The sequence below is a fragment of the Rana temporaria genome, chromosome 11 (genome assembly GCF_905171775.1).
Source record: "Rana temporaria chromosome 11, aRanTem1.1, whole genome shotgun sequence".
In the NCBI taxonomy this organism is placed as follows: Eukaryota; Metazoa; Chordata; class Amphibia; order Anura; family Ranidae; genus Rana; species Rana temporaria.
Window position 1 is genome coordinate 150809361 of NC_053499.1, and position 15936 is coordinate 150825296.

Below are 15936 nucleotides of genomic sequence, written 5' to 3' on the forward strand. Positions count from 1 at the left end.
GTTCGGGAGTGCGCTACGTACAGAGTGCAGAGTTCAGAGGTGCACTATGTACAGAGTCAGAGTTCAGGAGTGCGCTACGTAAAGAGTGCAGAGTTCAGGAGTGCACTACATACAGAGTGCAGAGTTCAGGAGTGCACTACATACAGAGTTCAGAGGTGCACTATGTACAGAGTGCAAAGTTCAGGAGTGCACTACATACAGAGTGCAGTGTTCAGAGGTGCACTATGAACAGAGTGCAGAGTTCTGGAGTGCGCTACGTACAGAGTGCAAAGTTCAGGAGTGCGCTATGTATAGAGTGCAGGGGTGCACTATGTACAGAGTGCAGAGTTCAGGGGTGCGCTATGTACAGAGTTCAAGAGTGCGCTATGTATAGAGTGCAGGGGTGCACTATGTACAGAGTTCAGGAGTGCACTGTGTACAGAGTGCACTACGTACAGAGTGCAGAGTTCAGGGGTGCGCTATGTACAGTGCAGAGTTATTCCTTCCATTGATACCAACTAATAGGCCACGCCATATTAATGGTCATGGCTTTGGAATGGGATGTCCAACAAGCCAATATACTGTAGGTGTGAAGGCCAGATGGTCACAAACTTTTGGGCACCACCAGGTAACAGAGGTACACGCCAGCTCACCTGTATTCCCTGCTTCTTAGCGAGTAGAGCTTGAACGCACAACCCAAGGCGACCACCAGCAGCAGTCCACACACCAGGCTGCCGATCAGCGCCGCTGTGATGACCTTTCGCGGTACGATAACCAGGCAGTTCTGTTCGTCGCTCCCATCCTGGCAATCTTCTTGCCCGTCGCAGCGCCAAGTCTCGAAGATGCATAGATTGGTGCCACAGTGGAAGTTGCCAGGCTGGCACGTGAAACAGTTTTTCTCATCTGAGCCATCAGGGCAGTTTTTTTGGTTGTTGCAGCGGTCCAGGTTAGAGTAGCACAAGCCGCTGCCCCCCTCGCAGGGGTACTCGTTGTTTTGGCAGGCCGGGCAGTTCTCCTCGTCTTTGCCATTCGGGCAGTTCCACCACCCGTCACAGTTCTGACTGTCCGAGTAGCATATGTCGTCCATTCCGCACGGATGCTCCCAGGGGAGGCAGTAACCCTTCACTTGGTAAGTGGCGTTAAACCCGTGGCCCATGCTCTTCGGGCGCGCACGGTACGTCAGCGTGAGCCGGCCATTGGGGGACTCGGCGCTGACCGTGTGGCGGTTGTTTCGGAAGGAAAGCGTTTGGAGGAGTTTTTCGCTCCTCTCGCCGATGCCTTCGTACACCCTGACGAAGTCGCTGTACCCCAGCTGCAGGTCGATCTGCAGGATGACGTGGCGGTTATCTTCCGTGTCCACGTGCCATGTGCACTGTAGTTCCGAGTGGCCGCGGTCCGGCCGGAAGAAGTCCGGCGAGGCGAAGGAGCCGTAGAAGTTGCTGAGCTTCCCGCCACACGACAGCTCGGGGCAGTTCTCCTCGTCGGCGCCGCTGATGCAGTCCTTCACGGAGTTGCAGCGCAGCTCGTTGAGCATGCACTGTGTGGTGCCGGCCGCGTTACAAGGAAAGGTCCCCAGGGGGCAGAGGCTGGTGCGGATCTCTGTAGATGGCGGCGTGCAGTTACGTTCGTCTGAGTTATCCCCGCACTCGTCCATGGCGTTACACTTCCAGGTGCTTGGGATGCATTTGCCGTTTCCGCAGAGAAATTCATCCGACGGACAGGAACTCAGTCCCAATTTACCTGTTTAGGAAAGACGAAAAATTAATCACCATGTCAGGAAAAATATAAATTAATCCATATAATTTCTGATGTAGCAATAAGTGGTAACGCTCAAGGCAGCCATAAAGCCCCACCGCCAGCGGCAGGAGCCAAGACTACAGGAGACCCATCCTCCTCCCAGGACGCTGCACCACCGCCAAACTCTTTTTTCCTTTTTTTTGTTCAATAAACTTTACTCCATAGGAAACCCTGCATTACAAACAATGTCATCCACCCTGCTCCTCCCCCAATACGTTTCCCCCTTCGGTGGGGGTGGGGCTTAACCACTTCCATACTGGGACAATTCTGGCACTCCTCTCCTACATAAAAAAAATCATTTTTTTTTCTAGAAAATTACCCCTAAACATCATGGGGCAGTAAGTTACGGCGGCATAGTGTATCTCTCGCGGCGTAACGACGCGTAATTCAAATCGGCAAGTAGGGGGTGTGTTTCATTTAAATGAAGCGTGTTCCCGCGCCGAACGAACTGCGCATGCGCCGTCCCTAAATTTCCCGCCGTGCATTGCGCTAAATGACGTCGCAAGGACGTCATTGGTTTTGACGTGGACGTAAATTACGTCCAGCCCGATTCACGGACGACTTACGCAAACGAAATAAAAAAAATTCAAATTCGACGCGGGAACGACGGCCATACTTAACATTGCGTACGCCACCAAATAGCAGCTTTAACTATACGCCGAAAAAAGCCGAACGGAAACGACGTAAAAGAATGCGACGGTCGCGCGTACGTTCGTGGATCGTCAGAAATAGCTAATTTGCATACTCGACGCGGATTACGACGGGAACGCCACCGAGGGGACGCCGAAGTATTGCATCTTAGATCCGAAGGCGTACTAAGACGTACGCCTGTCGGATCTAACCCAGATGCCGTCGTATCTTGTTTTGAGGATTCAAAACAAAGATACAACGCGGGAAATTTGAAAGTACGCCGGCGTATCAGTAGATACGCCGGCGTACTTCCTTTGTGGATCTGCCCCTATATATGTTTTTTTTAGCAAACACCCTAGGGAATAAAATGGCGGTCATTGCAACTTTTTATCTCGCACAGTATTTGCGCAGTAATTTTTCAAACGCCTGTTTTTTTTTGAAAAATAAAATAACAAAACAGTAAAGTTAGCCCAGTTTTTTTTTGTATAGTGTGAAAGATGATGTTACGCCGAGTAAATAGATACCCAACATGTCACGCTTTAAAATTGCGCACACTCATGGATGTTTACATTCCTTGTAATAGGAATAAAATGGACCCAATTATTATTTTTATTTTTTTAAATGATAGTGTAAAAAATAAAATAAAAGTAAATAAATAAGAAAAAAAAAAAGTAAAGCGCCCTTTCCGCCGAGCTCACGCGCAAAAGCACACACATACGTAAGTCAAAATAAAAAAGGGTAAAATAAATAAGAAAAATAAATAAAAATATTTAAACGTGCCCCGTCTCGCCAAGCTTGCGCGCAGAAGCGAACGCATATGTGAGTAGCGTCCGCTTATAAAAACGGTGTTCAAACCACACATGTGAGGTATCGCCGCGATCGGTAGAGCGAGAGCAAAAATTCTAGCCCAAGATCCCCTCTGTAACTCAAAACATGCAACCTGTAGACATTTTGAAACATCGCCTATGGAGATTGTTAAGGGTCAAAGTTTGTCGCCATTCCACGAGCGGGGGCGCAATTTTGAAGCGTGACATGTTGGGTATCAAGTTACTCAGCGTAACATTATCTTTTACACTATAGAAAAAAATTCAACTAACTTTACTGTTGTCTCAGAGGGAAAGGGAAGACAAAAAATATATAAGTAGAATAAGCTTCAGCTTTAAATGTTTTCTGCAAAGACAACTAGTGCATGATGCACACAGGACGGGGGAGGGGGGGGGGCTGTTGTAGCTGGATGTGCTAAGATGTCATTAGCTGATCCCAGCTCCGGTAATTGCTGGGTGTACTCTGTGTTCTATCAGATTGCACTTTAGATATTCCGCGCAGATATTCACTTCCAGCTTCAACACCATCAGAGGGCTAAATGGACATTAACGGGAAAGAGGAGAGAGGAGGCCAGTCCCAGCGAAGGCCGCGAGGGGGAGGATCTCTATTCTGTTCACAAGGACACCTCTTACGGAATATAAAAAGGAAATTAGGAGAACTGCAAAGATTTTGTCCTTTTATTCCAATAACATAATAACTAGGGTTGTCCCGATACCACTTTTTTAGGACCGAGTACAAGTACCGATACTTTTTTCAAGTACTCGCCGATACCGAATACCGATACTTTTTTTTAAATGTGTCCCCAAATGCAGCCATGTCCCCCCCACAAATGCAGCCATGTCCCCCACGAATGCAGCGATGTCCCCCACATATGCAGCCATGTCCCCCATATATGCAGCCATGTCCCCCCCCACATATGCAGCCATGTCCCCCCCACATATGCAGCCATGTCCCCCATATATGCAGCCATGTCCCCCACATATGCAGCCATGTCCCCCATATATGCAGCCATGTCCCCCACATATGCAGCCATGTCCCCCACATATGCAGCCATGTCCCCCATATATGTAGCCATGTCCCCACATATGCAGCCATGTCCCCACATATGCAGCCATGTCCCCCACATATGCAGCCATGTCCCCCCACATATGCAGCCATGTCTCCCCATACCTAGATGCCGCCACCGCCTAGTTAATCAGCGTGCGGGGAACATTACAGTTTTCATTTAAATAGCTGTGTGTTCCCCGCCACGCCGCGTATAGACACTCCCCCTTACTCGGGATTGGATGGGTGATCTGCACTCTGATAGACAGATCACCCGTCCAATCCCGAGCAAGGGGGAGTGTCTATACGCGGCGCGGCGTGGAACAGACAGCTATTTAAATGAAAGCTGTAATGTTCCCCGCACGCTGAATAACTAGGCGGCGGCGTTGCGGTATGCGGCGGCATTGCGTCGACGGAAGCGGGGGGGGGGGTAGTATCGGATCTGGCATCAGGGGCATTTGCGGGAGTACAAGTACTCCTGAAAATGCTCAGTATCGGTCCCGATACCGATACTGGTATCGGTATCGGGACAACCCTAATAAGCCGTGTGTAGCTTCCATCTGACTTTTTTTGTTGGAAGTCCAACGGATCAAAGTAGTATCCCGTTCATGAAAATCGGATGGATGTAGGACCAATGTTGGACCAATGTAGGACCGATGTCGCAGAGCAAAGTAGGATGAAAATCGTACTGTAGTATAGTGTGAACCCAGCCTGAGGCTGGGTTCACACTATACTACACAACAGTAGTACAATTTTCATCCTACTTTGCTCTGCGACATCGGTCCAACATCGGTCCTAAATTGGGCTTGGGCCTACATCCATCCGACTTTCATGAACAGGATACTACTTTGATCCGACTTTGTGATAGTCTGACTTGTTCTTTGACCAATCAATACAACCCCAGAGTGAGATTTTTTCTGCTGCTGTAATGACATGTCGAATGTCAAAAGTCGGATGGTAAGGACAAGGATCCTACTTTGGTCCGACTTCAATGATATTCAATGGGCTGAAGTAGGATCAATGTCGGACCAAAGTAGTACAGGGAGCATTTTCAAAGTCGGACCGACTTGTGTCGGACCAGTTAAGACGGCTCTCATAGGGAAACATTCATTTTCACACGTCATGCGACATGCGCTCCCAATGTAGGACCGTTTGTCGGACAAGTGTGAACCCGGCCTCAAAGGGAGTGCTCCTAATCTCAGCTTGTTACCTGTATAATAGACCCCTGTCCACAGAATCAATCAGATTCCAACCTCTCCACCATGGCCAAGACCAAAGAGCTGTCCAAGGATGTCGGGGACAAGATTGTAGACCTACACAAGGCTGGAATGGGCTTCAAGACCATCGCCAGGCAGCTTGGTGAGAGGGTGACAACAGTTGGTGCGATTATTCGCAAATGGAAGAAACACAAAATAACTGTCACTCTCCCTCAGTCTGGGGCTCCATGGAAGATCTCACCTCGTGGGGTTTTAATGATCATGAGAACGGTGAGGAATCAGCCCAGAACTACACAGGAGTATCGTGTCAATGATCTCAAGACAGCTGTGACCATCGTCACCAAGAGAACAATTGGCAACACACCGTGAAGGACTAAAATCCTGCAATGCCCGCAAGGTGCCCCTGCCCCTTTGGCATCAACTCAACTGGTTGTGTTTGGTGGAGGAGAAATGCTGCTTATGACCTCAAGAACACCATCCCCCACCGTCAAACATGGAGGTGGAAACATTACGCTTTGGGGGTGTTTTTCTGCTAAAGGGGTCAGGACAACCACTGTATCAAAGGGACGATGGGCGGGGCCATGGACCATCAAATCTTGGGTGAGAACCTCCTTCCCTCAGCCAGGGCTTTGAAAATGGGCCGTGGATGGGTACTCCAGCATGACAATGACTCAAAACACACGGCCAAGGCAACAGGAGAGGCTCGAGAAGGTTAAGCAGGTTACCCAGCAGTTGCAAAAGTCACCTAAAAAAAAAAAAAAATCAACTGCAATCTGATTGGCTGCTACCAGTCTGCTTACCCCGGATATAGGAGAGCCGGAACCCCTGAGACTGTCCGGAACTGGAGGCGTCCGAGTGGAAGAATATCCAAACGTGATCCCGGGAGGAGGTGAAGGCGGAAGGCATGGTGGAGCCGCATACTTTGTACTCTTCTCGCTTTGAAGATGGGCCAATCAGGAGCCAGTCCACAGAGCACTTGTGAGAGTCCTGAAGGTCAAAGTTCTTGAAGCTATGGTGTAAAAAAAGTAAAAAAAAAAAAAAAAACAATTATTATGTAAACGCACACAGCGCCATAATTAGATATCCAACATTTAACTTCAACCTTATTAGATATATAGAAGACAGGTTTATGTCACCTGAGCTGCAGAGAGACTTGGGACTCCTCTCAGAAGACTACTATTCCTCCATAGTAATTTTCCTGAGCTTACTGACAAATGTTCAGAGGTCACCAGAGAAAGAAAAAATATATATATAATAATTGCTAGTTGCTGATTTTGTGGAGCAGTTCTGCCCCTGTAACCCTCCTGGCCAAGGCACAGGCCCTGGTGGGGGGGGGGGGGGGAGAAGGAGATGGGGGGTCTAATGATAAATACAGCTCCACCTACAGACAAATATTTCCTATGGGTGATGGAATGTCGGCCATTCAATGACTGTATAGGGCAGCGGTGGGCAACTTGAATATCATGGAGGTCGGCAAACGTTGACCCCGGACACCTCCAGAGGGCCGCATTATAGCAGTTCATTTTCACACTTCAGCACCCAAAAATGTTGGCCCTGTTACATTTTTTTCAGCATATCACAATGCACACTGAGGAGGTTCTAACTACCAGCAAGAATAAGTCCTTATATTTAAAGTGGGGTTTCGGGCATCATTTTTAATTTTTTTTGCAAGCTAAAATTTATCACATTAAATGTATAACGCGCACTTTTTTCCCCTAAAATCAGGGGAAAATCGTGGGTGCGTGTTATACGCCGATCCTCGCTGTCTCAGAGCGCCGCCGACAAAGACCGAGCCGAGTGTACTGGGCACTCGGCTAGGCTCGACCACACTCAGCTCCGCCCGCAGCCACGCGAGAGGAGCCGAGAGAAGCCGAGAGGAGCCGAACACACTGGAAATCCGGCTCTGCACAGCTCGACCGAGGCGCCAAACTCAAACACACAACGCTGCAACCCCCGGCAGACAGATGGAAGCCGGGCAAGACAGCAGATGGACACCGACAAGGCTGGACGGACCCTGCTCAAGGCCGCAGACGGACGCCGGACAAGGCCGCCGATGGACGCCGGGCATAATTTTTTATTTTTTTTTGCAAGCTAAAATTTATCACATTAAATGTATAACGCGCACTTTTTTCCCCTTAAAATCAGGGGAAAATCGTGGGTGCGTGTTATACGCCGATCCTCGCTGTCTCAGAGCGCCGCCGACAAAGACCGAGCCGAGTGTACTGGGCACTCGGCTAGGCTCGGCTAGGCTCGACCACACTCAGCTCCGCCCGCAGCCACGCGAGAGGAGCCGAGAGGAGCCGAACACACCGGAAATCCGGCTCTGCACAGACGCCGGACAAGGTCGCAGATGGAAGCCGGGCAAGGCAGCAGATGGACACCGACAATGCTGGACGGACCCCGTGCAAAGCCCAAGGCCGCAGACAGATGCCGGACAAGGCCGCCGATTGACGTCCAAAATGTACGTTTTTTCCTTAAACTTCCCTTCTAAGCTTGGGGTGCGCGTTATACGCCGGCACGCGGTATAGGCCGATAAATACGGTAGTCCCTAAAACATATTAATAGCTCCCAGAAATGATTCCAGAAATCATTGCAAACACTTGCCTTATATCCTCCAGCTCATGTTGTGGGCGTATCCATCATATGTGTGGGCGTAGCCATCATATGTGTGGCCGTATCCATCATATGTGTGGGCGTATCCATCATATGTGTGGGCGTATCCATCATATGTGTGGGCGTATCCCTCATATGTGTGGGCGTATCCCTCATATGTGTGGGCGTAGCCATCATATGTGTGGGCGTACCCATCATATGTGTGGGCGTATCCATCATATGTGTGGGCATGTGAAGCCCAGTTCCTTTTTCTTCCCGGTTTTCAGGGAGAGGTGCATGCTGGGCGATTTTTAGGCACAGTAATGCCCAGAGACTGTTCTGTCCTAAGACCCCATTGCCTCCTGGGAAATTATGACACTCATTTCCCAGGAGGCAATGGGGTCTTAGGACAGGAAGTTGAACCACCTAGAACCAGGAACTAGGCAGATTACGAATTCTGCCTAGTAGCAGCCAGATAGAAGTGAGTAAAAATGTATTTATTTATTTTTTTACATTAAAGGCACGCTGTTAATAGAAAGTTCATTTTTAGGATGGAACTCTGCTTTAAAGAGCACCTGTCAATTTAGATCCATCATGGCAGCGCCTGTTAGCGGTCATCTACTCACCTGCTGCCACCACATCCCTCACCTTGTTGTGTCACCAGCATCACCAGCCGTCCCATTAAAGTGAATGGGACTGTCGGTGAGTCAACATCAGTTCAGAGGAGGAGCCACTGCATCACAGAGGAGGAGACGGGTCAGGGGAGGGGCCAACAGCGGGTCAGGGGAGGGGCCAACAGCGGGTCAGGGGAGGGGCCAACAGCGGGTCAGGGGAGGGGCCAACAGCGGTTCAGAGGAGGAGCCACTGCAGACAGAGATGACAGTTGCTCTTTAAAAATTATAATTTAAATCAAGTTGAATTAAATCAAATCCACCCTGGTGTCAGTGGATTCAATATTAAAGCGGGGTTCCAACCACAATTAGCATTTTTTAAATGTATGTCCTTTCATCATGCAATTTTATAATATAAATCCGGTCACTTACTATTTTACAATCCGCCGCCGCTCCGCATAGTTATTCAAAAAATATAGTTTATAAAACTATGTCCACACCGTTGTCATTTTGCTTCTGGGCATTGTGAAGCCCACAAGCACTTACTTCCAGGAAGTCTTGGATGGGGAGTGATGATTGGGTAGCGCACTGCATCCTGGGAAATGATGACACACATTTCCTAGGAGTATTAGAGGGAGATGATGTCAGAATCCTAGGTGATTCCAAAGGCAGATTTCGTGGGACCGCATAGCAACAGGCATTTCCAGATGAGTAAAAAGATATATACACCGGTATATATTTTTTCTTTTTTAGGTCTAATGAGCACAATAATGAAACAAAAAATTTGGGGATGGAAGCTCCACTTTAACTCCACATTAGTGTCAGGGGATGCAATAATAACCCCCATCACTGGATTCAGTAATATTAACTCCTCCCCCCATTTGGTGGTCACTGGTAGTGTATTTTAACCCTTCCTGCATTGGTCGTCATGACAGTGAAATGTAATCCACCCCCCACATAGGTGGTCAGTGGCGGGGAGACTTAACCATCTCAAATCCCACCCCCAGCCAACAGTCTCTCTGATTCAGTGCCGGGGGCCCGGCACCCGCTGCCACTCTGCTCTCTGTATGGTGCCCACAGAGGGGCGGGCACCGGGACTATGAGGAATGTTCACACCACCTGCATCACTCAACACACTTCCAAGGCAAAGACAGGCCAACTATCATTATTTTCCATTGTTCCACTTCACACCAGCAGGTGGCATCAGTGTGAGAAAAGAATGGGACAGGTCGCATTTTTTTTGCGCTCTGCAGCACATTGCACCCCTTCCTGATGCTCTGCAATACATCACAAGGAAAAGAAACCCATTTGGTTCCCAATTCATCGAAAGCATTAAAGCAGAACTCCGTCCTCCCCTTCAGTCCTTCACAGTTGTAGCGCAGGGGCGGACTGACAACTCATGGGGCCCCCGGGCAACAGAAGATTATGGGGCCCCCGGGCTTACAGATGGCCACCATGCCAGGAGGCAGTGCAGACGCGGGGCAGCTAACATCGTGAGATTTTCACATCAGAAGCATGTCGGTTTTGGACATATCAGGGACAGATGTAACAAAAAAAACATAGATTTTTACATACTGTCCCTGGTTTTACTGAGCCTGGCAACCCTGATGGGGCCCCCTAGTGACATGGGGCCCTCGGGCAGTGCCTGAGTGACTCAATGGTCAGTCCGCCCCTGTTGTAGCGGCTCCTCTCCCTGGACTGAAATTACTTCCTCTGATTTCACTGCACACTGTGAGCTTCTCACCATGTGCATCAGAAGCTGCAGCAAGTCAGATAGAGCTCTGCCCTCATTTCCTGGCAGGAGGATGTCCAGCATCATCTAGCCCTTTCCTTCCCCGCCTTCGTTATCCGAAATAACAAATGTCGCATCTAAACAAATGGAACTTAATGAATTAATAATAATAATAATAATAATAAAAAGTTATTATTTATTATTATTAAGTTCCATACGTTTAGATATGGCGTTCAGATTTGTCGAAATTAGTTAAAAAATTTCATTGGAGCGAAACGAATTGCACGTGTTTAGTTTATAGCGCAAAAAATAAAAACCGCAGAGGTGATCAAATACCACGTAACAAAGCTCTATTTGTGGGGAAAACTGATATGAATTTTATTTGGGTACAACATTACACATAAGAAATAAATCCTGGCCAATGACGACAATCTTACATACAGAGATTACGGAGGGGGGGAGAGAATGAGGTTTTCCATTAATGAGTGGATCTGCGTTCTTATTGGCTGTGCAGTTTATTACCTTATTGTAATGACGTCCCCGTGATCTCCCTGGATGTACCAGCTGCAGTTCATGGTGGGGGGGGTAGTTGAGTGGCCACGCTGGACTGTAGATCACCCCTCTCCTCTCAGTGTGCTGCTCCAGTTTACCGCTACACGCAGCTGCCAAGACACAACATGACAACGTTTCAGACAAAATATTTTATCTATAGCAGTGGTCTCCAAACTGCGGCCCGGGGGCCAGATGTGGCCCTTTGCTTGCTTTTATCCGGCCCTTGGGGACATAATTGCTTCCCACTGACACCAATAAAGGGACACAATTCCCCCCACTAATACAATTGTTCCCAATGGCGCCAACATTGGGGCCCAATGACACCCAATGATGGGGCACTATTCCTCTCAATGGGACCAACAATGAGGCAACAATTTCTCCCAATGACACCAACAATAGGGGTCAACTGACACCAATGAAGGGGCGCAATTCCTCCCACTAATACCAATGCTGGGACATGATTTTTCCCAATGACACCAACAATAGGGCCCTGTTTCTCTCAATGGCACCAACAATGGGGCCCAATGACATCAACAATGGGGCACAATTCCCCCCCATTGACAACAATGATGAGGCACAATTGCTTCCACTGAAACAAATGATGGGGTGGTATTTTTTTTCTTCACTGACCTCAGGACCTTCTCTACTCCCAATTGCCACAGTCCGGCCCCCATAAAGTCTGAAAGACGGTAAGCTGGCCCTTTGTTTAGAAAGTTTGGAGACCCCTGATCTATAGTATATCTAATACCCATTTCATATTTTATTATTGTATTATTATATAACCGGCAAATCCTGTTTACATCCATAATCAGCTGTGATTGGACACAGCTGATCACGTAGTAAAAAGCAGCCGTGATTGGCTCTTTACCAAGGACGCAGCGCTCACAGATCACTGCCGATCTGTGCTGCAGGGGGTGCACAGAAAGCACGAGCAAAGGAGGACATCATATGAGGGCCTGCCGGCAAAGTGCGGCCATGCTGTAGCCGTGATTGGGCTATATCGCTGTCGCAAAGAGGTTAAGGGGTCTATTTATAAAAAAATCTAAAATAAATACTGTGTGATTAAGCATTTGCATAGCTGTCATAAATAATCAGTCGTTTGCAAAATAAGCTTAATTTCTATGACCAGCTCCATCTAGTGGTCACAGTGTGGTATTTCTCAGAAATATATCAATAAGGGAAATGTCACATTATGACCACTGGATGGAGTTGACGATCGTAGAAAATAAAGGCTGTAACGGTATGGCCCGTGGGACCCAGAGGCTCTTGAAGGATGTGGGGTACTCCTGTGTCAGCTTCACCAATGACTCTTGTGTCTAGGGTCATCCTATGGCCACTAGGGGCATAGGATGACTGAGAAATTATATCTCGGATTACATGAGATGGGACAGTAATGATAATTCATGTATTGCAGGAAATAAGGGACATATGTTGGATTGTTTTAGCATGGAACAGTAATCCACAATATATTCCTTAATATCTAGAAGAACTAATTACAACCGGTCAATAGAATGACTCATTCAATGTGGGGACACATACTGTTGAGGTGTCAATTGAGTCTGGCTCCTAAGATATTCTATTGTGCTAATTAAGTCTGGCTTCTGAAGGACCTCTCATTGTGGGATGCTATTGACACTGTATTGTGTGAAAGTTCTATTGATGATAGATATGTGTTGGCAGTCTGAAAGGTCAGATGTCTGACCTTTCAGGTGTAGTGGATTAGCATGTCAATTATGTTTACTAAAGGAATGGGTATTATGTAGCAGGTGAGAATAACTTATCGCAGAGTCAGAAGGTCTGGGTAATGAGTTGTAATTAGCTCACCTGAATGTCATTATCTAACGGAATGTGTATTGAAGTTCCTTGTGTCATGTTGTGGGTGGAGTTGAGTGATTGTCCATATTTGGTTGCCAACTGTATAAGAAGAGGTGAGTTTACCATTAAAAATGTTCATTCGTTTGTACCCAGAGAACAGAGCTTGTGTCTCGTTATTCTGGGGAATTCTTATGGATCGTGTCTGTTGGATTGTGGAGTGTCGGATAAGCTGTCTTGGGTTGGTGGAATGGAATATCGTAAAAGGTGTTAACCCCTGACCGTTACAAAGGCATTAAGCAAATTTGGGGGATTAGGAATGGTTTATTATTTTTTTTAATTGGATCAAACTTTATTGGGGGGGGGGGGGGGTTGCCTTGCTCTGGATCAACTGTAGGTATAGGAGGATTGTGAATATAGAATTGTGTTTTTTTTTTTTTTTACCTTCTATTGGTTGAACTGGATGGACTTGTGTCTTTTTTCAACCAGACTAAGGGCCAGATTCTCAAAGGAGATATGCCGTCGTATCTGTGAGTCTGAGCCGTCGTATCTATGCGCCTGATTCTTAGAATAAGTTACGCATAGATTTCTATTAGATCCGACCGGCGTAAGTCTCTTACGCCGTCGGATCTTAACTGCATATTTACGCTGGCCGCTAGGGGCGTGTACGCTGATTTACGCCTAGAATATGTAAATCAGCTAGATTCGCAAATTTAAGAACGTACGCCCGGCCGACGCAGTACAGATACGCCGTTTACGTTAGGCTTTTCCTGGGCGTAAAGTTACCCCTGCTATATGAGGCGTACATGCGGCGTACCAATGTTAAGTATGGACGTCGTTCCCGCGTGGAATTTTGAATATTTTACGTCGTTTGCGTAAGTCGTCCGTGAATGGGGCTGGACGTCATTTACGTTCACGTCAAAACCAATACGTCCTTGCGGCGTACTTTGGAGCAATGCACACTGGGATATTCCACGGACGGCGCATGCGCCGTTCGTGAAAAACGTCAATCACGTCGGGTCACAAGTTATTTACATAAAACACGCCCCCCTGTTCCAAATTTGAATTAGGCGGGCTTACACCGGCCTATTTACGCTACGCCGCCGCAACTTACGGAGCAAGTGCTTTGAGAATACAGCACTTGCCCGTCTAAGTTGCGGAGGCGTAACGTAAATAGGATACGTTACGCCCGCACAGAAATACGCCGATCTACGAGAATCTGGCCCAGACTATGTAAATTATGGGGACTGATTGTAGAGTCTTGAGACATTCACAGAGTGATTTTTTTAAATAAATAGAGTAGAACTGCCGAGTTCTGTTATCTTTGTTCTGCTGTAATAATAACATAAGATAAAAAATCCATACAAGTAAAAAAAAACAATTTCTCACCTGTAAAGGGGAAAGCGGTATCTACCCATCCCGGGGACATGGCATTAACTGGAAGAGACAATCACACAGCACAAGGTATCAGTCTCACATCTCTGCACTTTGAATGATTTTCACTCTTTCAGGGAATTTTTATATATTTTTGTGGTGCAGACAGGAAATTTGGAGATACAAAGCGGTGATATTTTTCATGTAATAAAATTTACAGAGATAATGAAATAGATAAATGATAAAAAGTAGAACAAAAAAAAAACGGGAAATAGAAAATCCGCTCCTCTGACTTTTTCACCCACCAAACAAAAACGTCTCAAATAACATTTGATTTCTAAATTTAAAAATATAAAATTAAAAGTAAAAATAAACAAAAAAAATGTGAAAATAAAAAAATAAAAAAAATGTAAATTAAAAAATACAAATCAGCATTCTCCAACCCATCCACATGCTTAGATCAATCTGCTGCTATCTTTTCTTCTTTGGTTCCTCCCTCCCCATCCTCTATGATAATGACATATTTAAATATTGAAACAAAGGGCCAGTTCATGGTCCTTCAGGGGGGGCTAGACTGTTCCCAGTGAGAGTAGAAAAGGTCCTGATGTCAGTGGGAAAAACCAATGCCCCATTATTGGAGTCAGTGGAAGGAATTGTGCCTCATCATTGGAACCATTATTGGCATCTAAGGGAGGAATTGTGCCCCATTGTTTGTGTCTTTGGGGCCCATCGTTGGCATCATTGGATGAAATTGGACCCCATCACTGGTGTCATTGGACCCCATGGTTAATACCAATGGGAGGAACTGGGGCCCACTGCTGGCATCATTGGGAGGAATAGTGCCTCATCATGGGTGTCATTGTGCCCCATTGTTGTTACCAATGGGAGGAATTGGGGCTCATCACTGGCATCGTTGGTATCATTGGGAGGAAGAGTGCCTCATCATTGGTGTCATTGGGACCATTATTGGCGTCTAAGGGAGCAATTGGACCCGTCATTGTTGGCGTCATTGGGAAAAATTAGACCCTATCATTATTGTCATTGGGCACCATTGTTGATACCAATGGGAGGAATTGGGGCCCATCGCTGGCATCATTGGTGTCACTGAGAGGAATAGTGCCTCATAATTGGTGTCACTGGGACCATTACTGGCGTCTAAAGGGAGGAATTGGACCCCGTTGTTGGTGTCTTTGGGGTCCATCGTTGGTGTCATTGGGAGATATTGGACCCCATCACTGGTGTCATTTGGCCCCATTGTTGATACCAATGGGAGGAATTGGGGCCCACCCCTGGCATCATTGGGAGGAATAGGGCCTCATCATTGGTGTCATTGGGACCATTATTGGCGTCAAAGGGAGGAATTTGGCCCCATTGTTGGTGTCTTTGGGGCCCATTAATGGCGTCATTGGGAGAAATTGGACCGCATCATTGGTGTCAATGGGCCCCATTGTTGATATCAATGGGAGGAATTGGGACCCACTGCTGGCATCATTGTTGTCATTGGGAGGAATAGTGCCTCATCATTGGTGTCATTGGGACCATTATTGGCGTCTAAGGAAGGAATTGGGCCCCATTGTTGGTGTCTTTGGGGCCCATCGTTGGCGTCATTGGGAGAAATTGGACCCCATCATTGGCGTCATTGTTGATACCAATGGGAGGAATTGGGGTCCATCGCTGGCATCATTGTGTTATTGGGAGGGATTGTGCCCCTTCACTGGTGTCAGTGGGGGGGAATTATGCCTCACTGTTAGTATCAGTGGATGAAATAATG

General features: G+C 47.2%; 1 protein-coding gene across 1 annotated transcript in view; it reads right to left on the reverse strand.

Moving 5' to 3' along the window:
* Positions 1 to 15936, reverse strand: part of LRP3 (LDL receptor related protein 3) — a 41523-nt gene that overhangs the window by 4822 nt on the left and 20765 nt on the right. The window contains 5 exon segments of the mRNA XM_040329444.1: positions 633 to 1719; positions 6293 to 6501; positions 10950 to 11011; positions 11013 to 11089; positions 14181 to 14228. Coding sequence (XP_040185378.1) covers positions 633 to 1719; positions 6293 to 6501; positions 10950 to 11011; positions 11013 to 11089; positions 14181 to 14228 — 1483 coding nt within the window.